We start from the raw sequence: 26,576 nt of genomic DNA, 5'->3' as shown, positions 1-26,576 counted from the left end.
CATCACAGAACACTGTCAAAAGGCTCCTTACAGAGCTTACATATTAACAAAATGTGAAAACCATTTGCTGGACTGTTATTTTTTTTCACTTTTTTTTTGTTTTTTTTACAGAAAGAGCTTGCTGAGGAAGGGGTAAGTGTTTTATAGTGACAGTTTCACATGTAAGACATACAGCAAAATATTTAAAACTTTCTGGTTCTACCATATTCCATATGGTTTTAGTTCTTTTGTTAATGGGCCTTCATTTCAGTTTGACACTAAATCAATTAAGTAGTAATAGTTCTTAGACAGGGTTGCATATTTACAGTTTTAAGTCACCCAAAGTATGCACTATCTGTAAAAAAATAAATCAAGACAACTGGACTTGCTGTATTTTTTCTTCTTAAAGACGTTTTGCTGGTCATCCGACTAGCTTTCTCAATTCAGGATGAGAAAGCTAGTCGGATGACAAACGAAACATCTTCAAAAAAAAATACAGCAAGTCCAGTTGCTTTGATTTATTTTCCACAAATATACCATGATATGGATGAATGAGAACCTTCACAGACTAAGTATACAATGTTTTACAATAAAGTAATTTCACAATACACGTTTAATAATTAAACAAAGTTTTAATTTGACGTATAATATTTAGATAACATTTTGGAGATTATATTGCATTTGTTCACAAATCATATAATTTTGTTGTTTTATTTGAACTATTGTTATGAAAAACGTTTGCACAAGTATGTGTCTTTTAGAATCTTTATTAGCTAATTCTCAAGTCATGTGACTTTTCTTGGTGAATGTTAAAAAAAAAAAAGTCAGTTTGGCCATCTGAGATGCAAAACAGGCACAGGGGCCAACCTCTTCACAGGGTTACGATTTATTAGCATTGTGACATATTCTCATATTGGAACCCAATTCCACCCTATAATTTGTTACCTCCCCTATTTCCTAACATCATCTTAATTTGTATTTGACAATAAAAATGTGCAGGAAAATAGTTTATAGCTGTGGGGTGATTTTTTTTTCTTTTCTACCAGTGCCGCCAGTCACCTACCTGCACTTGTGAAAAAGGAGAAAGGGGGCTTTCTGGATCTCCTGTAAGTATTCCTGACTTTGCTCTTTGTCTGTATGATGTCAGGTTTAAGTTGGTATTTGTTTTATTATATACATTCAAGACTGGGCTGGGAAGTTATCCAATGCCATAATACAGTAAAGCCTTTTCTTTTAATAGGGTAAAAAGGGCCGACCAGGTGATGATGGCATTCCAGGTCAGAAAGGTGGCAAGGTACAGTACTTTTTTTTTCTGAAAATTTAAGAAACAACAGGTAATCCTGAATAACGCTGCATTTTGTGAAACACTTAAGAAAATACATGAACCTTCCTCCCAACGTAAAGTTGCTGGGTGAATGCTGTTCTCCAGGCATTACTGCGCATAGACAGCAGCAAGGAGCAAAGGAAGTTCTTCCTTCTGCTAACTGTTGTTTTGGCATTTGACAGTTGAGTGTCAAAGGGTAAGGTTTGAAGGCAGAATGTTATTTGGCATTGGGAAGATGTTAAGGCCCCATTCACAGCCTGGGCTTAGGATTTAAGCAGGCTCCTCTGTAATCCACTTAAAGACTTCAGCACCTATGTTACCTCAGAAGCATTTCAGACCGGGTTGGGTTCACTTTCAAAGGCTAAAACATCTCAAAATATATGTAAACCCTAACAATGAGCTTCTCTTGTTTGCCACCTTTTGGTGATACCATTATTCCAGGGAAGCATTTTGTTATATCAATTTGATAAGTGCAAATTATATCTGTTTATCATGTCATTGCATGTGTCTTCTGTACACTTTCTGTGTTATCTCAAGGAGTTTAATAAGCAAAAGAGAAATGGCAGGACTGGCAACACTCAGTCCACAAAAATGCTGTGTGTTGTCAGCCTACAACGGGCTTAGGAACTGATCGCATTTCTGGCAAATCAGCAGGTATTCTTCTGTACTTGTGGGGGTCTTGTAAAAACCGTGCAAGGGATAAAACAAAGGAAAATGTGCAAGTACTGCAAATATGTACTGCATTTTATTTTTTATTCTTAACATACTAAACATTAAGGAACAATGCCATGTACAAGAAAACAAAAATACTTTTTTGTTTTAATACCACCATAATTGCCACAATAGCTTTTTACATTCCATTGGAATATAGTTGCCTTTTGTGGTATTATAAAGTATTTTGTTTTTTCTGTATTTGTTTCCTTTTACGTTAACATGGCAGTAACACAAAGAATCTGGATCAGTAGTGTGCAGACTATTGGATCCTTATCAGAAAAGCATATAAAATATCTCTGATTTTAGTAATGTTTGTAAGCTGGTTGGTTAATGAGCACCAGACTTTGAGGCAGACTGTTTTTTGGAATTACCTGTTAAATGACAATATGGTGCTTTTGTCTTTATTACAGGGAGAATCTGGACTTAACGGAATTCCTGGAAGAGATGGACTAGAGGTAACACTAGAAACAGATCTAATATAATATGGATGGGTTATAAATGACCATATACAGTATTTATTACAGGTATTTCTATAGCACCCTCAATTTACACAGCGCTTTACACAGTGCACATTCACATCAGTCCCTGCCCTCAAAGAGCTTACGATCTAAGGTCCCTATCTCACATACATACAGGGCAAATTTAGACAGGAACCAGTTTACTTTCCAGCATGGCTTTGGAGTGTGGTAGGAAACTTACAAAAGCACAGGGAGAACATGCAAGCTCCTTGCAGATAGTGTCCTGGCCAGGTTTTGAACCATAGACCACCAGTGCTGCAAGGCAGAAGTGCTAACCGCTATGCCAATGTACTGGCTAATGTGCCTAAAGGGTCTCCCATTGAAAACAGACAGTTCCTACTTGATAAATATTGTAAACTGCCTGGCAGGGTCTACGCACCCACTGAGGTCGTTATGGCAAATTTTGACCCTCATTAAAGTAACCACCTCTGGCTTTGTGACATAGGCTCCTAGACAAGAGTGCATTATGTTTGCAACAAATTGCCTAAGCCCTGATGAAGGGGGATGGTTTTTGGACACCCATAATGCATTTTTCACATATTTTTCTGCCATTTTTGGAATAAATAAAATACATATTTGGGCTCACAAAAGCATAGTTGGCAATTCTTTTTCGATTGACCACATACAGAGCACCTACAGAGAGGGAAACCATGGTTTCAGGGAGAACCCCCTTTTTTTGGTAGCTGGTGAACCTAAGCCACTAGACCGAATCATCATTTCTCTTCTAAGCCTTAGATGCAGATCTAGCATCTCCCTTTCACCACGATTTTGACTCATGTGCTTTTGGCATTTAAGTTTAGACTGCACAGTAATGTATGCATTCGAGGATGGGACAGCTTCCTTCTATTAAAACTTTCGTTCTGCAAAAATTCCCAAATTTCCAGCAACTCACCTTCTGAAAGTGTTTAGAAAGTTCACCAAGAAGTGTATATGACAATAACAATTTTAATCTAAACAATTTGACTACTGTACTCGTCAGAATTATGTTTCTGATGTTTTGTTTTTTTCTTTTCAGGGAAAACCAGGATATAAAGGAGAGCCGGTAATGCATTCAACCTCTTGATTACATATAGTAAATGCATGAAATGTGCATAGTGTGGTCTTAAAGTGAAAGCTACAGATGAAATAATAAAGTATGAATAGTAAATATTCAGTGGATTCCACTCTGATAAATAATCCAGAGTTCAGTCTGAATGCCCCTCTGTGCTATTTTCAATTGTTCATTAAATTTCATGAAACCCCACTGAAAGTACTAACGTAACATTCAAAGCCTACCTTGGGGCACCAGAAAAAAATATCCTTGCAGTGGGGCCCCTTTAATTATTTATTTATTTCAGGTATTTATATAGCACTATGAATTAATGCAGTGCTTTACATATTATGTATTCACATCAGTCCCTGCCCTCAAATAGATTGCAATTAAAGGTCCCCATTTTTTATATGCACAGATATGAACTGTTAACTTACCCAGCATGACTTTAGAGTAATGCGTATTACTTGCATTATTCCTCTCTCTGGCATGCTTTGCCACCAGCCCCCAAAGCCACTTCCCTAAGGCATTCCCAACTACAGTTGCATGCTGATGTCATCAAGTACAATGCAGGGCAAGTAGCCCTGCATTTTACATAAGGACAGTGAGGGACCGCCTACAAAATGGACCATCAGCGAGAAGAGTAGAGTGCTGAAGCCTTCCGGAGTGAGGAGTAAGGTAATTATTACAGTTTATTCCTCTACCCCTAGACTTAATGAGCATTTTACCCTTACCGTGCAAGGGGGCCCACTGCAAATGTAGCTTTTGTGTAATCCCCAGAGTTGGGCTTTAATGCTTTGCAGGAGCAAAAACAAACTCTCTTTTGAGTATAAAGGTTTTATTTGACATATTTTTGTCTTTTTCCTTATAGGGTGAGAGAGGCGAGTGTGGAATTCCTGGTATCAAGGGTGATCGGGTGCGTATGTAAATAACACTGGTGACAGTTGTTCCATATGCTGTAAAGATAAAAATTGTCAATAATCATACAGTAGGTAACTGTAATTGCAATTGTGTTCATTTGCCTTAGTCAGAAGATCCTGAAGTTTTAAAATCTGCAGCAATTGCTTCCAAACTTACATGTAGTGCCTTGCTTCTATTACACACAATATCTCATGCCTATTCTAAATGCAGTGCCTCATATCATTCTGCTACATGCAGTGTGACACATAACTTCCAATTACACACAGTGGAGTTGGACCACTAAATGCAAATGGGATGTTCACAATGCAAGGGAATTTTCACTTTGCTGGGGAGTTGCATGAGGTGACTTTCATCATCGAATGTGCAAGCAAAGATACTGATTTTTTTCTTCTTTTCGTTGCATGTGATTGGGTATTATTTGCAAAGTGAATTTCCACCACATTTACTAAGATAAGGGTAATGTCCATTGCGACGTGCAAATTCCCTTGGAAAGTGAACATCCTATTTGCCTTTAGTAAATAAACCCTAGTGTCTCATGCCTCTACTACTTCACTGAAAGAGCACTGGCCGAAAGGATCCGAGTGCCGGCGCAGACTCAGCTACACAGTCTGCATCCGTCAGAGATGCAGACCGTGCAACTGCTCCCGCAAGTCAAGTACGCGGTGTGTGACCGCGTACCTGACTTCTGAGCTGGCTGCAGGTCACAAAGTACCGGCTCGCGGGCCGCAATTGGCCCGCGGTCCTGGAACACTGAGATCCCGGCATTTTTGCCGCTCCTTTGGAATCTGACGCCCGAGGCAAACGCCTTGTTTGCCTTGCGGCAGATACGCCCCTGCCTGTAGCCCCAACCTCTGAAACCCATGTCACTGCTCTGTTCTGTATACCTCTTGGATTTGGTACAGTCTTACAGCCTTCCCTATGCTGAACTATCTTTAACAACCATCCAACAGACTAGTCAGAGAATGCGCCAATGTCTTTAGAAGATTAAATATGGTAATAATTGTTGGTTATGTGTTTAGACGAAGCACTGAGATCTTGAGGAATGCTGAATTAAGTTTTACTTGCTTAGAAGAACATTACATATATGTAGACAGAACTGGAAGGAAACATAGAGAAAATAACTTCCTGTGTATCATAGATAAGCATGCACATATGAGCAGAAATAATAACATTGCACTACAGTGCCATCTACAGCTCAAAGGACAAATTACAGTCAGTAATACAATCAATATATGCTGTTGTATTTCCGACATAAATTTGGTCTCTTTCAGTTTTATTCTATAAACAGTACAACTGAAACAATGATATTTAAAGTAGTAACCCATAGCAACCAATTAGATTTCAGATCATTAGTGTCTGTCAACATGTGTTCTCTGGTTGTTGTGGGTTACTGCCTTATTGCTTTACTTCTTAAGTCTGGGCAGGATTATATTAGTGTGCCACATTCTGAAATAAATAATTAATAGAAACTTTTTTATTTTCATCTTTTAGGGTCCTGAAGGTCCTACTGGTCCCAGAGGATTAAGAGGCGTGCAGGTAAGAAAACATTTTAGTCGATATGTACCCAAATTGCAGCACAAACATGTTTTACTTTCAAAGATTTTGTGGAATCATACTGGTGTATGACGTTCCATACAGAAACGTTCCATTCCAGACATTCCATGTGGGGGGCAGTGCCCAGTTCACTGACATCACTGGTTGCCAGTAACTAGACGGGACACTGGCCAAAGTGTCCCTCTCAATACCTGGTAACCAGTGATATCACTGGTTGCCAGAAGCTGGGCAGGACGCCGGTCAGAGCATCCCAGATTGCTAAGAGCTTGCCAGGTTCTTAGCAATCTGGGACGCTCTATCTGGAAAGGGGGCAGCAGACACACTGCAAACATTGTGCAGCAGGACGGCCATGCACAATTTTTTCAAAGCACATAAAGTGTATCTAAAGCCATAGAGGAGTAGAGAAGGGATAGAACTCCAATCGAGTTTTTATTGGGGTCTTTATCTCCACTGGGGTCATTTATTCATTCTATATGTCCTAGTGGACACTGGGACTGAAAGGGAGGGATATTCCAAAATGTTTAATTTGTCACCAAAATAGGAATAGAAGAGAAATATTCAATTTGGGACACTTTTTTCTGTGACAATGAAAATAGAACTTAAGCCAAAACTTATAGAGAAAAGAGGGGTTAGAACACTTGTTTTTTATTGCTGTTTTTGATCCCATTAAGGAAATTCACCTTCTATTTTTATCCTTGTGACCGTAGTCACTGAGAGTGGAAATGAAAGAAAATCCCAAATTTTGAGTTGTCACTAGAACTGGGTCTTCCAATGGGAAAACTAGTTCTGATAACCCTGTTGACAACCAAAGATTTCTCTTACTTTGGAGGAATTTCCTCTCACTTCCTGTTGTGGCTATCGGATAGGATGTGAAGGGAAATCTCCCCAATAAGACAGATGCCAAAAAAAAGAAACTGACAGGTTATAGCCCTCCCTTACTCTATCCAATATGAAAAACAAAAAAAAAGTTTCCTTTGTTATGAAATCTCTTCTTACTTCCTGTTGTGTCTCAAAAATAAAGGAAACGCCTCCCAAAGGTAAATCAACAGCAAAAAAAAAAAAAAAATGATGGGAGTTTTCACTTTATCGAAAATAAAAAAACATAAAAAGCAATTAAACATACTTAAATATGTCTATTAGGCTGTATTAAAATGATCAAGGTGATTCTCATGTGGAATTCTAGCAAATAATACTGTAATAAATACTTTCAGAATAATGTCCAAAATAATGTCCAATAATTGTCCAATCATGTGAAGAGCATCTGCATGATTTGCAGCATCATTTAACCCAGGCCTCAAATCCAGTTTTGAAAAATCTTACTAACTCAGATTTTAAAAACTCTGGACGATGAGAGCGCCATTGAATGCCTTGTCAACAATTTCAGTTTTATCCATTTTTTAAACTTCATTACCAAACGCCTACCATTGCTCAAGCCATTAACTATGGATCTCAACAGCCAAACAACCTTCTTTCGTCAGAAACTCAATTACTGCTCTTTGTTTCAACTTCTCATCCAAGATTCACAATTTAATAAATTTCATTTAAAGTGTTCAAGGCCCCCCAGGAGATCAGGGACTTGAAGGACTCCAAGGAGCAAAGGTAAGGAAATATTATGTGTGAACATACAGACTGGGCATATAGCAATGTCAGTTTTTAGTTAAAAAAATAAAAAATGTGTGAAGTAATACTGTATATGTGAGAAAAACTGTCATTCATATAATTTGCATAAAACTACTCAGTTCCTTAGTAGCAGATACTTTACATTGAAATCCTCAGCTACTCTTGACAGTCCTACCATACTAAACAAATGACAAAGGCTGTGAAATATTGACTTAGTATTAACTAAAAAGAAAGTTTGTTCCGTCTACCAATTATGGGGTGTCTGCTAAAACGACTTGAGCAACCAACTTAAAGGAGAACTATGGGGTTAAGGCTTTTCCCCATAGTTCTCCTTAGGGTAACGGGAGGACACAAACTAGCGTCCTCCCGTCACCCTAGGCACAGTATACCGCGAGCTACAGCTTGCGGTATACTGAGACGCTGCAGCTGAAGCGGATCCCCACAATTATGTCTGGATCCGCCCAGCTGCATGACTGACAGCTGGCTCTGCCTATCTAGAGACAGAGCCAGCTGTACCCGCCCCCTCCCGCGTCCGTTCCTCCAGTCAGCGCTAGCGGATCGGAGCGGGGAGGGGGGAATCCAGCCCCTCCCCTGTCACGGCAGAGAGCCGTGACAGGATCGAGAGGTGAGCGAACGCCGGTATGTGTTCGCTCACCTCCCGATCTACTAAGCCGACCTGTGACAGTCTCATTGTCACAGGTCGGCTAGAACTATGAGGTGAGTGAAAAGCATGAGAGGGGGAGGTGTTCTGTATTCATAACTAGGGATGCACTGTAATTTCCACCACCGAAACATATCAGCTGAAATTGTGAGGTATCTCTCCTCCCCACTGTGTGGTGCTTTTTGTCCCTTCTGACACAGCGCAGCGTCCAGCGGGGAGGAGAGAAACTGTCAGAGGAGGCCGAGCGGTGCGGGGGAGGAGACACCCAGTGGTTCACAGGAGGCCGGGCTCTCCTCCCACACCGCCCCCTCAGCCTCCTGTGATCGATCAGGATGGAGAGAGGGGGCGGAGACAGACATGCTCTGTCACAGGAGCCCGAGGCGGTGTTTTGAGGGAGGAGTCAGCTGTCAAAATAGATCGAGCTCTCCTCCCCGCACCGCCGGCTCACAGGAGAGCAAGTCAGGATGGAGAGCGGTACCAGCAGTCAGTGATCAGCTGATCGCTGACTGTTTGTAATAACTGGACATAGTATGAATTACTATGTACCAGTTATGAATGAATAGGAAGTGATCTACATCACTTCCTATTCATTCATAATTGTGTACATAGTAACTCATAGTATATTTACAATGTATGAATGAACAGGAGCAGTCAGTATAGAGCATTCCTGTTCATTTATAACAGGGGCTGCAGAAAAAGAGATTGTGGACTATATTTCCTTAATCTCTTTTCCTATTTTAAAAGAGAAATATCAGGGGACTGTTTGATATTTTACCAAAGCCCCCACAGTATAACTACAAAATAAAAATATTTAATAAAAATAAATAAATTCAAAATAAATAAATAAAAATAAAATATAATTTAAAAAAAAGTTTATAAAAAATAAATAAAAATAAAATATTTAAAAAGATTAGAAAAAAAAAATATTTTCGGTTTCGACCTGACATTTTTTTTAATCGATTTAAAATTTTCATTTCGGTGCACCTCTAGTCGTAACACACTTTCTGTCCTAAGATAACAACGCTATTCTTCCACAGATACAGTATGGCAAGTGTTGTCATCCTAGGACAGAAAGTATTGCCAGCAGGATCATCAAATGAAAATATAGGAAACAAAATTTTAAATATCTAAAAAAAGAAAACAAATGCAGCTGCCACATCTAAGGACTGGTAAGCTGTGATATATTACATTTTTTGGGTTTAAGTACGTTTTACATTTTCCAATCTCTAAGACTCCCTTTCAGCTAATATGCCGACCCCATTCCCTGTACCTAAACCCTTCAACCCCCATTATTCCTCCTCTGCACCTACTGTCCCCCCTACCAGCTCCTAAAATCCTCTCCACCTTGTACAATATGACACCTCTGTGCAGGAGCAGTGATTTAGTGGAATCCTTGCTGAAAGTGGTGGTGGTAGAGAGGGTATTTTAAGTAAGTCTTATGGGTCCCTCAGAAGCAGGAGCCCAGTTGCAACCACAACCTCTGCAACTTCTGTTCTTTTCCTAAGCCACTGGGATTTTCTATCTCAATTGAGACTTCAAGCTAAGATCACAATCTATATATAAAACAGCAACAGCGGAGGACTTTAGTTAGTTGGACACATGGATGTTTTTTTCCCCATATCAAGAGACAAAAGGTAGACACAAGTAAAATCTGCAGCTGGGTAGAAGAATTATTGGGGGAATTCCGTCATAGTTTTTATTTTTACTTAGAATGGGAAAAAGTTTGAGATAGAATGTCAGGGAACCAAGAAACCAGACTACTAAATAAAGTGCAGGTTAAAAAATAAAGGAGTTTATTGAATAAACAAAATAGCAACAAATAGGTAAATCCAAGACATAGTCAGAGCTGAGCCAGGGGTCAGAAGCCAAAGCAGGCAGTTAGCCGAGACAGGTCTTGGAATGCAGAGAGCAGGATGAACACGTACAATAGCCGGAATCTGGAGCCAGGAGATCAGTAGACAGAGCCAGGATCATAGACAGAGTACAGGAACAAACACTTGGTAGGTCTGAACAAACGCAAGGGGAGAAACCAAGTGAAAAGACTGATGACTATATAGTGAACTGGATTTGCATCATCACTGTGAGACAGGAAGTTGCCAGGAGTTTGCTAATAGTCTCAGAATGATAAAGTTTACGGTTATACGGGTTTGGTCTAGGAGCAACAGTCAGTGTCAGAAACACTGCACAGAAGCTTAACCTGCAGCTCAAGTGGTCAAGGAAGGGTAAGACCCCCTCTCATAGAGCTTCTGATGTGTTCCTATTGCTGCCTTTGTGCCCACTAGGCAGATTTCCCCTTACTTCCTGTCCTGCAGACAGGGCAATAAGTAAGAAAAAATCTCCCCAAAGCAAAAGGAAAACCTATCTTTGACGGATGTCACCAGAAAAAATGTCCCGATAAGGAGAGTTCCCTTTATGTCCCCTTCTTCTGTTGATAGTATAGGAGAAGAAGACAGGATAGGCAAAGGAATCTCCTCAAAGGGAATGAAATAATAGCCTGACATAGATAGTAAAGAAAATGACAAAATGTCTACGCCATGTCACCTAACGGTATTATTATTATTAACAACATTGTAATTGGTTCAAATATATTGTTTAATACAAAAATATTGTTTACATTTTTCCATAGGGTGAGAGAGGACTCCAGGGACCACCTGGATTTCAAGGAGAAACAGGGATAGGACTGCCAGGTGCCAAGGTAATACATTCCTGAACCATTTTACTTATGATCCTCCTAGATTCAGGACTGTTGTTGGATGTGTAAGGGTACTCTATAACTAATAGAGGCTTGTATAGTCCAAATTTCTATGCATTGTTGATGCATTATGTGGACACCTCTGTGGCTTACCTTATTACAAGGAAACAATCTATTATGGACAATATACCAGTTCTCCAGAGTACCAATGAGTAGGACTATTGCATTGATCACATAAACATTACTGGACTTTGCCTTCATGACAGACATTTTGTTACATATAAACTATTTACAATGCCATGGTATATGATGGTGCTACATGAATCATTCATAACAACCAGGCACCAGGCTTAGTTATTCCATTCCTGTGCACTGAACTTTGGGGCTTTTTCTTTCCTGCTGTTATTCCTATTTTCAGTAGGGCAGCTTTATTTTCCAGTTCATCAGTCTCATAAGTCTTGTCAGTCTGAACGTAAAGCATTAAATTCTAACCAACTAGGGTTTCGAAGAGACTGGTTTGGTGGACCTTACTGATGGAGAAAAGCTGCATGCAGGAAAGGCAGCAACCCCCCCCCCCCCCAAAAAAAAAACAAAAAGAGACTGAAGATCAGTTTTACGGGGGATGAAAACCTGGCCAGGTGTCTAGTTTTCTGGAGCCTTCATAATAATAATGATAAGGAATGACAATGCCTTGCATTCCACTGACTCACCCTTACCATCAGTGTTACTTTACCCAGTCTTTCACTTTAGGCCCATTATAGATATTCCCTAGGTCCATTTACAAAGGAAAGAGAACAATTAATGTAGGCCTTACAGTTCTCAAATTACAAGAATCATTCCATATCCTATACAATATCATATATCCCTATACATAGGAGAAAGTTCTGTTAATTGATAGATCTTTGCAAAAGCAACAGTGATTGCATCAGGACATGACAATGGGTGATAACAATATTTTGTTTTTATTATTTGCTCCCTTATGTATTTAGGGAGACATTGGAGTACAAGGTAGACCAGGCCCAAGTGGTCCTCCAGGAATTGGAGAGCCCGGACTACCGGTGAGTATTCTGATTTATGTTTTTTTTTCCTTGCTTGGTAAAGTATCTGCATTAAGTTTAGAAAATTCCAATATTCTAAATATACAACATGCTTAACTAGTTATTTATAAAAGATAAAAGTGAATAAAATGTGGGATACAGCATAACCTAGAATTGTTCAATCGCTTCTACTACCTGGGCTAAGATGTTCTTAGATGGCTCTCACAAAATCACATTTACATCTGCATTGATGAAGATGAAAAAAGAATTGGTTGGCAAGATTTCTTACCAATAGTGTCACTATTTTTTGTATCCTTCTTAATTTGACAATGTCATGAGTATGTTGCTCCCCATCCTAGGGATACCTGCAAGGAGAAAATGCTAGGAATGGCCAGTGAGTGCCATATATTGTGTATGTATTATATATGGTGTATGCCTATAAGCGAATTCATTATCCTGCAATTGTTTTCCTACATGGGATGCAGTACCTACTAAAATCCAACAGGTGGCACTGCTAGTGTGGGTGGACAACACTACAGTTGCAAGGTACATCACAGTGCATGACCTATTAAAAGGAGTTGTGCAACATACTCACATTAACATCATCAACTGTAATATTGATCCATATTTTTACTATTCAGTATTTAATTATGTATTAAAGAAAACCATTTAAGAAAGGGCATTTGTAAAAACCTGAATCTGCATTCACGGATCTATTATTGCATCAATACTTCTCAATGATACATGTGTGTGAAGTTATTCACTTACATCATGACATTCACCCTAACACTTCTGCTCTGACAGGGAGCGAACACAAGTAAAGAGAATAAAATTAAGTAAGCCATGAACGGAAAGGTTGCACAATTATACCAATTCAAGGGTGGCTATTGATATTATTACATATGCCTATTGATGACTGGTTCTCTTTAAAATTTAGAACACCCAAAGTGTATATTTCTTTACTCCAACCTCCTGCTGGATCCATTATACATGCGGTCTCACTCCCACTGGTGGATTTCCCATTATGAATAAAGCATCAAGACAATGCTTGGCACTTGTTTTATTGCACAATGCAAACCCCATTTACATTGTTATTTATTGTAAAAAAAAGATTTAAACAGATAAAAACAAACAATAATAACAAATTGCGTTTAATTATTTTTGTATGTACTTTCTCTCTGTACTTCCAAAGCCATTTAGTCTTATTTGTCTTTCGGACAAATTAATTCTTATGAATTATGCAACCAGTAGTGTATAGACCTACATCATTATAATTTATAGAAAAGTACATTTCACCATAATCCCTGAAATCAGACCTCTTTTTAAGTGAAAACACACCTAACAGAGAATGCTATAAGACACTAAGTTCCGTAAACCCAAATCATGTCGGGGCAAGTTTACAGTGATTTAGCTTCAGTCTGAAAAATATTAACAAAATCCGTCAGCTGTTATTTTAACTTAAGATTGGGAAACAAAATGTGATATGAATTTTAGTTGATTGTCTTATAAATTGTTGTTTTACAAAGTGACATCTTATGATAAAATACCACTTTATAGAACCTTATTTTTGGTTAAGAAAATGGTTCTATTGTACCGGTTTTGATTCTGTCCTATGCTCTCATCAAGACAAAAAGACAATGTTCGCTCCCAGCCATATTACTTTTGTCAGATGCAATCTTTGAAATTATAGGACTGCATTATTTTTAAGCAAGTTACAACTAGACAGACTACAAAGGAATCCGTGTTTGTGTTATGTGTCAGCTCAGCGGGTTGTGTTTATAACATTTTGATATATTGTAATGATTTCATTCTAACAGGGCCCTCAAGGACCTCAGGGGATTTCCGGAGAGAGAGGATCTATAGGAGAGGGATTGCCAGGACCAAAAGTAAGCTCATCTATCTATTCCTTATAAATTGTGTAGTGAAATTGTGTAAAGAAATTGTCAGTTTATCAGTCAATTTTAAGGTGGAACTATCTTCAGATACCCAATGATGGGCAGACTGGCTTGTCCAGCTCTTTCTGGGTAGCCTGATTTCCAACAGATTTGGCCATCCGCATATATGATCAATTTTGACAGATATGGGCATTTGAGGAAGATGTGAAAGTCTTTTGATGTAGATTATTGGGAAACCTGCAAGCAGGGTGCACTAGAGCATTCCCACAGGATTTGGAATCCTCAGGTTTCCCAGGAGGCTGTGTGACATCACCGGTGCCTAGGCTTAGGGCTGGATGCCACAATCTATGTTAAGGTACTTTTACTATTAATGGCTAATATTGTTTTCCCCCTTAGTATGTAACTAATAGTTAGCATAGGGGTGGGTGACTAATCTAATATTACCTTTTAATAGGACTTTTATGACTATTACACTAGAAGGTCTCAAACATTCTTCTGTAATTTCATTCCTAGTGAATAGTCTATTGTGATTATCCAAGCAAGATAAACTGGATACATTTTTGTATGCAGGGCTGGATTTACTTTCTCTGCTGCCCCAAGGCCAGGTTCCTCGATCAACTACCTTGCAGTGGTCCTGGGTCCCCCAGAAGAGCGGGGGACCCTGAAAACCACGGCTGGGAGGTAAGAAAAGCAGACTAATTACAAGTGATCTCTGCATTGCCGAGCTGATCTCTGCACTGCCGGGGAGCTGCAACTTACCCAGCAGATGGGCGATAGGAATTCCACACCCCAGCCACCCCTCTACTCCCTGCTGCCCCGAGGCTGGGAAATACGGTCCTGTTTCCATGTACTAACAATAGGTGTAAGGCTGCAACTTAAGGGCAAGTAATTTTATAAGCGATAAAGGAGCCCATGAGATAGCTGAGGCACCCGTAGGTGGGTGTAGTGCCCAGTATATAACAGATCCAACAGGGATCAGATAATAGGATATTTATTGTAAAACACCAATAACGTGTAAGGCAAGTTAAAGTTGCTTATTTACATACCAAATGCAACGCAGACTTAATACACAGCTGGGGTCTGCAGGCATTCAGTGCATGAAAGCATGGCAAGAATCCCACTACATGCAGGGTAGTGGATTCGAAGGGATCAGCACGTGAACCATCCAGGAAATCCTGTTTTGATACTGGATCTTGTACATCAGATTATTTTATAAGAGTATAATAAATATGATGTACCATTTCTCTTGTAGGGTGATCGTGGATTTGAAGGACAAAGAGGACCTCGTGGGATGCCAGGGCTCGGTATTCAGGGTGAAAAGGTCAGTGTTATATACCCAATAAAGCAGACTTTTATTTTCACTCTCTACCTTGCATGCACATGGACCTATGGCTTTCGCTTATACTGATTTAAGTACATCTCAGATTACGTACTATTGTAACCCCTAACAGTAGGTTCATGCTGCTAGCCCTTTGCATGAGCTGTTAACACATTTATGTATGCTTTATTATAGTGAGGTGTTCTCCATAAAATACAAAATGAACTGGACCTCCATCCAAAGCATTACCGTTACCTACACACCATCAGTTGATGCCTTACATTTTCCAACATATAGAATCACATTCTAAACATAATTGATACATTTTCCTCCTAGGGAGAATATGGACCTCCTGGTTTGCCAGGCCCAATTGGTTTACCTGGAGTTGGGATACAAGGAGAAAAGGTAACATATTTCTTTATATCTTATTAATAAAAGGAAAATTATGCTTTGGATTTATAGTTTTGTTCAGTCAGTCTTGTAATTCAGACACCTCTGCCAAAAAGCACAGCCAGGTCTTAGATCAGGTCTTGGTCAAGAACACATCTCCGGCCAGCCTTGTGGACATTGAAAGCAGCACACTGATGAGTTATCACTCTGTTATCTTCATGTAATCGCATATAAGCTGCAGAAGAGTCTGATTGGCTCCTATTGCTGGTCCTCCTTCCCCCAGTTTGCAAGCTGCTGAAGGTTGCAGAAGGCTGATAGGAAGATAAATAGAGGAACTTAAACTAGTTACATTTAAAAAAAATGTTTTTAGTTTAATAAAAAATTGTGGTAACTCCTGCCTGGAGTTACAAAAATCTTTAAAAACTGAACCATGGAACTAACTGTGTGAAATGACTTCTAGCTTCATGAACTGTAGTCCTATTGAACTGCTAAACTAAATATTGGTTCTGCCCAGGAAATGGCTGCTCCATTGCAGATATTTAGACCTATGGTCAAAGCTGGGCCGGCTGCAATATTATTCGTCCAATCCATAATAACATATAAAAAATAATTTGAAATAAAACAATTCAGGAACCTCATTCAGTTATGAACACAGACCATATGTTGCATTGATAGCATTAGTAACTGTAGCTCAGAGGACATGGCTCAGATAGAAGAATTACCTATGAGATAGAAGTTGGAGGCTAGGTGGCTCTATAATTATATTACCATGGGGCACATCATGTGTAGTAATGCACTGACTGCCCACTAGGGTTATAACTAGGGTTGCATCGATACCGATATCAGTATTGGTGCTGATACTGGGCATTTCACTTGTACTCTTGAAAATGCCCCGACACTAAGCGCCGATACCGACGCTTTACATTTTTTAACATGAGTGCTTGCTGGGGTCCTCAGACAGGCTGGGGACCTCGAGGCCGCTGTCTTTTACAGCGCTGGTCCGGCCAAAAATATCCTCCTCTGAGCAGCCATAGGGTGATCTGAAACAGCCCTGGTACCCACACTAACCCGAGCAGCCATGGGGAGAGCTACACGCAGCCCTGGTGACACCGCACTGCCCTAGTGAGACCTGCACACAGACTTGGTGAAACTGCACAGCCATGGTGAGACCCATACGCAGCCCTGGTGACAGTTCACAGCCCTGGTGAGATTGCACAGCCCTGGTGAGACCTGCACGCAGCCCTGGTGAGACCTGCACGCAGCCCTGGTGAGACCTGCACGCAGCCCTGGTGAGACCTGCACGCAGCCCTGGTGAGACCCATACGCAGCCCTAGTGAGATCACACAGCCCTGGTGAGACGGCACAGCCCCGGTGAGACCAGCACGCAGCCCTGGTGAGACCCACGCAGCCCAAGTGAGACTGCACACAGCCCTGGCGAGAGACCCTGCACATTCTCCTGAGACCCCACACAGCCAGGGTGGGACCATGCACAGCCCTGGTCAAACACTGCACAGCCTTCTGAGATGCTGCACAGCCCTGGTGAGCAACAAAGAGTATGTAGCTTCATATTATTCTGCATTGTTGTATAATGGCCTGCTGGGATTTGTAGTTCTCTATAGCTGGTGGTATTCTGCATTGTTGTTTACACTATTGTTCTGGTGAGACCTGCACGCAGCCCTGGTGAGACCTGCACGCAGCCCTGGTGAGACCCATACGCAGCCCTAGTGAGATCACACAGCCCTGGTGAGACGGCACAGCCCCGGTGAGACCAGCACGCAGCCCTGGTGAGACCCACGCAGCCCAAGTGAGACTGCACACAGCCCTGGCGAGAGACCCTGCACATTCTCCTGAGACCCCACACAGCCAGGGTGGGACCATGCACAGCCCTGGTCAAACACTGCACAGCCTTCTGAGATGCTGCACAGCCCTGGTGAGCAACAAAGAGTATGTAGCTTCATATTATTCTGCATTGTTGTATAATGGCCTGCTGGGATTTGTAGTTCTCTATAGCTGGTGGTATTCTGCATTGTTGTTTACACTATTGTTGGGATTTGTAGTCCCTCTACAGCTTGGCATCAGTGGCAGAGCTACCAGGGTTGCATCGGTTTCAGCTGTGACTGGGTGCTGGTGCTCCACCACTGTCCCAAAATCATTAGTCTGTATTGTTTAAGAAAAACTATTACATGCCACAAAAAAAAAAAAAAATGTATTTGGTATCAGCGAGTACTTGAGGAAAAGTATCACTACTCGTGCTCAGTCTTAAATAAATGTATCGGTGCATCCCTAGTAATAATTCTATCACATACCTAAAATGAGATGCAGAAAGCCCACTTAAGTAAAATATGAACATGTTGTTTTTCAGGGTGTTCAGGGTCCTGTGGGGCCAGCAGGAATGAGAGGTCCACCAGGAGAAGGACTGATGGGACCCAAGGTAAGAACCAATGAAAACAGTGTATGACTGCTGTATTCCCATAAATAATCAAGTTGTATGTACTTTGGCCCTTGTGGGCTCACACATATGTACTTTGGCACTGGTCAGAGGATCTCAGACATGTATTGTGGCCTTGGTAGGGGGGATCTCAGACACAAGTACATTGGCCATGGTTAGAGGAGCTCAGGCCGACATGCTCTGACCAGGGTGGGAGTAGCATAGACAAATGTATTTTGACACAGGTGGGAGCATCTTAGATATATGCACTTTGGCCTTGGTTAGCAGGATCTCAGACACATGTACTTTGGCCCTGGTGGGAGGATCTCATAAATATGTACTTTGGCCTGAGTTAGAGTTGACTCAGACATACAGTATGCACTTTAACGCGGGTGGGAGGACCTTAGACTCATGTACTTTAGCCATGATGGGAATAGGTCAGACATATGTACTTTGGCTTTGGTGGGAGGATCTCAGACATATGTACATTGGTCCACGTGGGAGAAACTAAGACACTTATAATTTGGCCCTGGTGGGATCAGCTCAGCATATCCACATTGGCCCTGATGGGAGAATGGGAGGAGCTTGGCATTTTTGGCCCAGAAATGACTCTTTATTTATTTTCAGGGAGATCAAGGTTTACCAGGAGAATCCGGAGTACCCGGAGAGAGAGGAATTGGAGAACCTGGTGCGAAGGTACTGTAAAACTTTATACCATTCTGATTATTTACTTCTTTATACAATAAAAACTACCTTTAAAAAATGTATACAGTTACCAGCAACAGATTTATTTGTTTTGATTTGTTGGAGCAATCTATTCTCAATGAACAGTGGTAATGTCATGCTTCAATAAAGCACACAATGGTAAAAACTGCATTCAGTTTGTTCAACTTGAAGTTTATGACTGCACTTGTGAAGAGATGGCAAATATGAAAAAAAAAATATATGTATATATACACAAAGGGGTCTATTCACGAAGCTGCCGAGGGCAGCCGAGTGAATGACCGATCTGAAGTGAAGTGAGCCTCAGTATCTACAACCGGTATATTTGAATTAATGCCTTAGGACGAAGTCAAAAGGGGTACTTAAGCAAAGCAACAGAAATGTGTATCTACCTTTCCTATTCTCCTCCGCCCTCACTGGGGTTTGTTAAAAACTAGATCCTTATGAGAGAAACACTTGGCACTCTCTCCTACTTTCCAGACTGCAAAGCCCGCTGTCCTATGGGCCAGTTGCTACCTATGCCCAAGGGCTTTCATTGGGGATAATCAGAGCCATTTGGAGAGCTGAAGCAGCAAATCAGAATGGTGAAGGGTTATGGGAAGGTAATTACCTGAAACCTGCCAACAAGAAATCCTGTTACTTTGCTTAGGACTTGTCATTTTTGCCTTCTGGTGCCCAAAGACACTGCATGTATGTTGGTTGCTCGGGCACAATCCAACTGTCCTGTAGCACCTTTTAGAGCAGAGGGTTACACATTATTAACAGCAAGGCATACCTTTTTCTTTCCATGGAAGGAGGAGAGTAGTGCAGTAGGAGAACAGTTAGTCTACAGCTGGACGGACACTATGCAAATTTTGGTCGGTTCTTGATGAAGCAGCCAAAATGTGCACGGTCGTGCCGCTATCGGCACCCTTTCGCCCGGCATTCCTTGATCGGATGGGACCTGTACCATTAACACCCTAAGAGCAATCTACCTCCAGGAGTTAATACCTGCCATCTTATGTCTCTGAAGAGCATTCATTCACTAGCTAATTTAAAGGGTGTGCCGGGATGGCACCGCGAAAAATAAACTTGTGCTGTTTTTATAAAAAAAATTATAAGCATTGTTTACCTTTTCTTTGTATTCTAATTTAGGGATATCATGTTGTTTGCATAATTTAAGAATAGATCAAAACATACTGTATATCATATACAATACTTACTCTGAACACCTTAAATTTACTCTTTCAATTTCAGGGTGAGCCAGGAGCTTCTGGATTGGCTGGTTTGCCTGGTTTACCAGGTGAAGACGGTGCACCAGGACAAAAGGTATATTTATACATGGTCTTAGATATATTGTCAGCAATATCCTTTTTTCTTCAGTTGTGCCATTTTTTTTTAAATGTATCACAGTGACCATATCACATGATTTTTAAATAAGGCCATACCTGTAGAAAAAGACTGAATACTTACCTCTGCTGACACCTGCATTTTGCTGATCTCATGTCTTTTTCCTCCTGTGACTTGGAGGTAAAAAGAAGGAACACTTTAGAGCTGCAGGGGACCATTTTTAGTAATTGGAGCAGCGTTCAGCAGTACAGGCAGCAGGAGAGTAATGTATTTGATCTTTTCTTTACAGATAGAGTTCTATTTAAAAACCATGATGTATGTGACAGGGTCACTTTAAAGCAGGTGCAATATGGAATAGATGCATGCTGAATGCACATAAGAGAATAAATTAATACAGCTGATTATTTATAACAATTTACTTTACCTGCACACCTTTAATACACAGTGAAAAGACTCAAAATACCTTATTTGTCTTTCACAAATGTAACACAGTAGACTCAAACATAGGAGGCTTCTCCTTATTCAAATTGCATGATCGGCAACCAATACAGTTCGAAAAGCCTCCTCCTGGCTGACAATATTAAAGTGAAAGCTGACACCAGACATAACAGCTTGCAAACACACAGGCTATTGGGTTGATTTACTAAAGACAAATAGGCTGTTCGCTTTGCAAGCGAATTTTCACTTTGCACGGCCAGTTTCCCTTAGCTTAGTGAAAGTGGTGAAAATGTATTTTGCAAAGAAAATCCTATCTCATGCAAGGAAAATTAAAAACAAAGTATGTTTGCTTGCACATGATTGGATGGTGGAAGTCAGCAGAGCTTTATCTCATTCACTAAGCTAAGGGAAACTTCCCCTGCAAAGTTAAAATTCCCTTGCAAAGTGAATAGCCTATTTGCCTTTAGTAAATCAACCCTTTGTCTCTTCTGCTATACAAGTAATAATAAATAAGTATTCTTACCTGCCTGTATGAAATGTACACTGAGCTGTGCATGTGCAACCCAATACAAATTTGGCATCTGTTGAGATGAACTCCCGCACATTATCCCGGCGTGGGCAATCAAGATGGCTGAAGATCCCATATCTGAAAGTAGAACGGGCGAAGATGTCTACAGCGGGTGAGGGAAGGTGAGTATAATTCTGCTTTAAATTTGATGTGAATGAATCCTTCCTTATGGTAAGGTTCCACTTATTGCCCAAGTTCCATAAATACAGTCTAAAGTCCTAATGGTCATCAACCCTTAAAGTACCTCTATTAACCCATCACATTTAGAATGATCACAATACTATCAAATAAACAAATTACATAAAATTAAATAAATACAGTACATTATTCCCACCTATTTCAAAATCAAAAGTTACACTAGAGATAAACAAAATAGATCAAAAATAATATTAAATAATGAAACCCGAGAAGGTTGGAGGAGTGTTCAAAGTCTCATATGATTGGCTGACTCTCTGATCACCTGACTGTAGAAAGAGGAAGAGAGGAGGCAAACCTGCATTGTTGGGTATACTGTGTTACTGCAGTTTTGTGGACAACTAATAAGGTACTGTGGGGTTTGTTTTTCAATGTATATTGGAAGGTAATTTGAACTCTGGAAAGGTTAGATGGATATGCACTAAACACTGAACAAAGCAATAACTAGTGGTATTGGTATAGTGTGCCTTTTCTTTATTGCTTCTGAAAGAAATCTCTATGGGCTAAACACTGCAATGGAACAAAGATTCTAATGATGATGGTAACAACAATGAGAACGAATGTTACAATATATAAGACTGGCTTTCATTATAATGTCTAAGATGATAGAGTTGAAAACAGTTAACACAAAAAAGACAATACTTATGGTGTTTATAATTTCCAGAATAGGGAACGTTAGGGTGAATATATTAGTTCTGATAATAGGCTTGATCCCCTAAAATGTAATTGATATTATAGCAGCACTACTTATTTTATCATGTGATATTTTTCTTCTAAAAATGTTCAGTTCACAAACATAAATGTCCCCAAGAAGTGTAATCTTTATTTCTTCATGTGAAATTAATAATGATGGGGACACAAAACAATCAATAATGATGATTGTTAAAAGCCATATTATTTGCTAAATCATTGTTTTATCTCCTGTTCTTTTCTTTCTCATGTCCATGGATGGCTATTGATATTCCTAGTTATCATTACCCTTAGGCTTGTGTTTTTTTTAGGGGTATAACCTGTGTGGTAGTCTTCGTGAGTTGACTTTCACGTTGATTTTTTCACAAGGGCCAATAAAATAACTCTAATGGTGATATAATAGTAGTTGTAAAATATGATTGCTGACAGAGCTGACTAAATAAAGTGTGTTATGCATGTTTGTGAATTGGTGAGGTGAATAAGAATATAACACCACAACAAGAAGAAAACAGCTTTGTGATTGAGTCTATTAACAGTTAAGTCATTGATGGTAATAGTGATGTGTATTGATAACGGAAGAGCTGAAGTTGAAGATAAACGTGTTTTTTTGTTGTTGTTGTTTTAATCTAGGGTGAGCCAGGTCTTCCAGGGCTCAGGGGCCCTGATGGATCTCCCGGTGTTGGCATACAAGGTGAAAAGGTAAGTGTCAACCAATAAAAACATGGCATGTGCCACTTACTGAAACTTTTTTTAAATAAATACCCATTTTATGAAAACCAAAACATATTGATAATGATAAGTACATAATAGCACTCTACAAAGTCTCATTTTTAAACAGCTTCCCTTTTAAAAATATTTGCATGCAAAAGCTTCAGTGTATCCAACATGCAGACATACATTCCGAGTTTGCCGGATGTCTGGTCCTCGGTAGTGTTTCCAACCTCCAGGACTCAGTAGTGACATAGGGGTCGGCAGATTGTCCTACAGAGCACAGCAGGATACACAGGCACCCTACCTACCTAGAATTGTTGGATGCTGAACATTTTTGGGTGGTGTAGCTCTGCAAGAGTGTGGAGATCCAATGCATGCCTACTCGAGAGTTAAATATTTACAGCGTTATTCACAAAAGGGTGAGTTGTTTGAAGAAGGCAGGAAAAATGATTAATTTAGGCCAAAATAGCAGATTCAGAAAAAATCCAGATCACTTTCCAGTTCAGCTATGTTGTCCTAGATCAGTGGTTCTCAACCTGTGTAACCTCAGGACCCACATTTGTCCTTGGTCATTAAGTTGCGACCCAAGTCGTGCTGCAATAGAACGCTTGGTAGGGTGAGTGTGTGCTGCTATGCTGTGATGGAGCTCCATCCATATGTGCAATGTTTATGCAGCTCACATGTGCACCTCTAGACATGCTGGGAGCCAGAATGTGAAGTCACTCCGGTCCAGGCACCTCTACAGGACATGCGAGGGAGCTATAAGCAGTGCACGTATGAAGGGAGCTCCTTCATGGCCATATCTCCAGCCCACCCCACCTCAAGTCAACACTCAGCGCTGGGCAGCATATTTTGAATGGGTGCTCGGTGTAAAACTGGACAGTGCTGCGCTAGGGGGAGGCTGAGGAGCCTCTCACCTAGAAAAGTGGAAGGCATGCGGCGACCCACTGAATACGAGGTCACGACACATTTTTGGGTCACCACCCACCAGTTGAGAAACAAGGTCCTAGATGATTCACTTCTCCTGCCTTCTCCAAACTCTTCACCCTTTTGTGAATAACCCTGTAAGCATCTTCTCTTGCAGTAAACATTTTTTCTGGGTATAATCACTTTAATATTTGAATATACAGTGTTATAAATACCCTTTTAGGCTACTAATTATTTTATGTTTATTCCATACTTATTATATACCGTAACCTATATTAGTAGCAGACAAAGTAAAGTCACATTGCAAGGTCATTTTGATTTTTGCTAACATTCCTTGTTCTGTTAGGGTGACCAAGGACAGCGTGGCATTCGTGGGTTAACAGGACCGCCAGGACCTGCAGGACCATCTGGACCAAAAGTAAGTATTCATTGTTGTTTCCACAGATATTTATCTCTATATTAATAGCACTGATTTTGTAAGTACAGGCCAAATTGCTATGACAACACTTTCTAACGTCATTGCTGTGCTATCTCTGAAAATCATGACCTAGCACTTCAGTTTAGATATTAATGAACCAAATATATCCAACATCATATAAAACTGTTTTTGTAATTTTTTTTCATTGTGCACTATTTTTAGGGTGAACCTGGAGCTGTAGGACGTATTGGATTGCCAGGCCCTCCTGGTCGAGCGATTGTGGGTCCCAAGGTAATTATTGCTTTTAAATAATTGCGAATACTGCAATTTGCAAACGTGGATCCTACAATCAGGAACAGTAACATTCATGACATTTGTCATGGACTCTCAGCAAATATCCAGATGAGCTTCAGCTTAAATATCTGCATACCATACAATATAATGTGTGAGTTCTACAATTTTTCAGACATAATTGGGTACTAAACAAGAATCTTTGTGTAATACCTACTATGCTAACAAATTGTAAAAAACAATCACTGTATAGCGTGTCATATGTCAGGGGAATCCTATCAGTGAATATTTGCATCTAGTGCCTACAAATGTCAAATCAATATGAGACAGTCATGGCAAAATGTGACTCAGTATTTTTTTTATTATTCAAGGGAGACATTGGACTACCTGGCCCACAAGGGTTGATTGGAGAACCAGGAGTTGGCATTGCTGGTCCAAAGGTAAAGTGACATGACAACAAAATGCATGATTAAATAAATACTGTAGTGCTAATTTAATACATTAGCACAGAAATACACTTGCTGAAGTTTTGTACATTTTGACATTACCAATTGTACAGTATATTACTAAATTGTTATCAATCAATGTACAAGTGATTTCTGATAATACTCCAAATTGCCAGTGTGATTTGAGGTTTATGAAATCAAGTATTTTTAAAGCATCAGATATATTTTTCCATGTTAAGTACATGTATGCTAAACTAATGTGTATGTGTAGCATTTAAAAGTATTTACTATCTCTCACAGCACATCACAGCATTATACCTGACAATGTTTTAAATCCACTTTTCTCTCCAGAAGGACAGAACCTTCTTTATTCAGGCATCATCCAGGGTCAGCATCTTTTTCCTGGACTATGATTCTGACTGAGGGCTGGTGCCATCCCGTGCAGGTGCACTCAGCGGTTGCCGCGCGACCCCATTGATTTCAATGGGGTTACATCCATGCAGCAATCACTGAAAAAAGGTACATGTACCTTTTTTGGCGACACACACCGCACGTTTTTTTAAATTGCGATCGTGCTCAATTGTGCGGGCAGTATTGCGGCAGGAAACTGCACAATCTGCTTGGGGCGACTGGGGTGCAATCAGAAAATAATGGCACCACCAGCGCGATCATCGGTGGTGTGCGTTTCTGTGACCACGCGGCCACCTGTGCGGTTTTGTGCTCGATTGCCTTGCGGTATTGGACCACCCGGGTGTGAACCTGGCCGCGGGGATGACACAATCATGTAAATAATGGTTCAGTTTGATACAGATCAGCTCCTGCGGCAGCTTCTCACCTTGTGATTTGCTACAAATATCTCAGGCTGATCACTGGGGGACAGGCCTTCACCTCCTGTCTACAGCTGACTGATTAAATAATTTCAGTCAGGCAATGTCACTGGACTGGAGTTGGAGTGCTGCTTTTAAATGAAAAATGGTGGAACTTCTCTGAGCAATTATACTGCAACTGTACAGTCAGAAATGTATTTATGGGGACTTGTAAGTGTCTTTTGTTCCTAATTCTGAATATCCTATCTTCCGCAGGGTGATAGGGGAGGTCCAGGACCACCCGGTCCATACGGACCGAAGGGTGATGGATTTGCAGGACCACCAGTGAGTATATTTTTTAATTTTGTGTTGGGTTAATTAGTAATAGAACAAAGCCTGGTTTATCACCACCATGGATGAAACAATGAATCAGTTTGTCAATATTACATTGGTGAGGTGAAGTAGGAAAGAAAGAATGGAAAGTATATTGGACAATAGTACCCAACTTCCCTAGACTGAGATGACTTTCAGTGAAAATGGGGGTGGCTGAGATTGGTTTATTTCATTGTGAGATTTTAGATTGCTATGTATTTTTATTGACTTCAACCAACTCCATGGCAGCCACATTTCAACCAATAGGCGTCCCACACATATTGCGTGTTGATTCAAACCAGAGATAGTTAAAAACTTCATGGGCAGAGCAAGTTTTGTGTTGGAGATATGCTATGTCCAAAATATAATGCACTGTGGACAATAGTGTGCACCAATCATATAAAGACCCTTGCACTAATTCCCTGACATTGCAACCTGCCATCCACCATATTGGACCAACCATTCAGCATACTGCAGGCAACTCCTGAGGTATGTCCTGACAAGTGTTATAATACCCTCCAGGGTATGCATGCATGGGGTTGAAAACCACTGAAATGTACTGGCAAGCAGGAAGAAAGTCA

The 26,576-nt window shown here is 40.3% G+C and overlaps 1 protein-coding gene across 1 annotated transcript in view; it reads left to right on the top strand.

Moving 5' to 3' along the window:
- The window catches only part of COL28A1 (collagen type XXVIII alpha 1 chain), a 55,569-nt gene that overhangs the window by 13,078 nt on the left and 15,915 nt on the right, over nt 1–26,576 (top strand). The window contains exons 3-24 of the mRNA XM_018573605.1: nt 112–132; nt 1,026–1,085; nt 1,220–1,273; nt 2,428–2,472; nt 3,551–3,577; nt 4,437–4,481; nt 5,978–6,022; nt 6,667–6,668; nt 7,588–7,639; nt 10,948–11,016; nt 12,003–12,071; nt 13,868–13,936; nt 15,198–15,266; nt 15,600–15,668; nt 18,016–18,084; nt 18,709–18,777; nt 20,041–20,112; nt 22,655–22,723; nt 24,009–24,080; nt 24,303–24,371; nt 24,743–24,811; nt 25,900–25,968. Coding sequence (XP_018429107.1) covers nt 112–132; nt 1,026–1,085; nt 1,220–1,273; nt 2,428–2,472; nt 3,551–3,577; nt 4,437–4,481; nt 5,978–6,022; nt 6,667–6,668; nt 7,588–7,639; nt 10,948–11,016; nt 12,003–12,071; nt 13,868–13,936; nt 15,198–15,266; nt 15,600–15,668; nt 18,016–18,084; nt 18,709–18,777; nt 20,041–20,112; nt 22,655–22,723; nt 24,009–24,080; nt 24,303–24,371; nt 24,743–24,811; nt 25,900–25,968 — 1,254 coding nt within the window. The remainder of the gene's footprint in view (nt 1–111; nt 133–1,025; nt 1,086–1,219; nt 1,274–2,427; nt 2,473–3,550; nt 3,578–4,436; nt 4,482–5,977; nt 6,023–6,666; nt 6,669–7,587; nt 7,640–10,947; nt 11,017–12,002; nt 12,072–13,867; nt 13,937–15,197; nt 15,267–15,599; nt 15,669–18,015; nt 18,085–18,708; nt 18,778–20,040; nt 20,113–22,654; nt 22,724–24,008; nt 24,081–24,302; nt 24,372–24,742; nt 24,812–25,899; nt 25,969–26,576) is intronic.

This window comes from Nanorana parkeri, unplaced genomic scaffold (assembly GCF_000935625.1).
Source record: "Nanorana parkeri isolate BGI_ZX_2015 unplaced genomic scaffold, ASM93562v1 scaffold2451, whole genome shotgun sequence".
In the NCBI taxonomy this organism is placed as follows: Eukaryota; Metazoa; Chordata; class Amphibia; order Anura; family Dicroglossidae; genus Nanorana; species Nanorana parkeri.
This window is presented reverse-complemented; position numbering and strand designations above follow the sequence as displayed.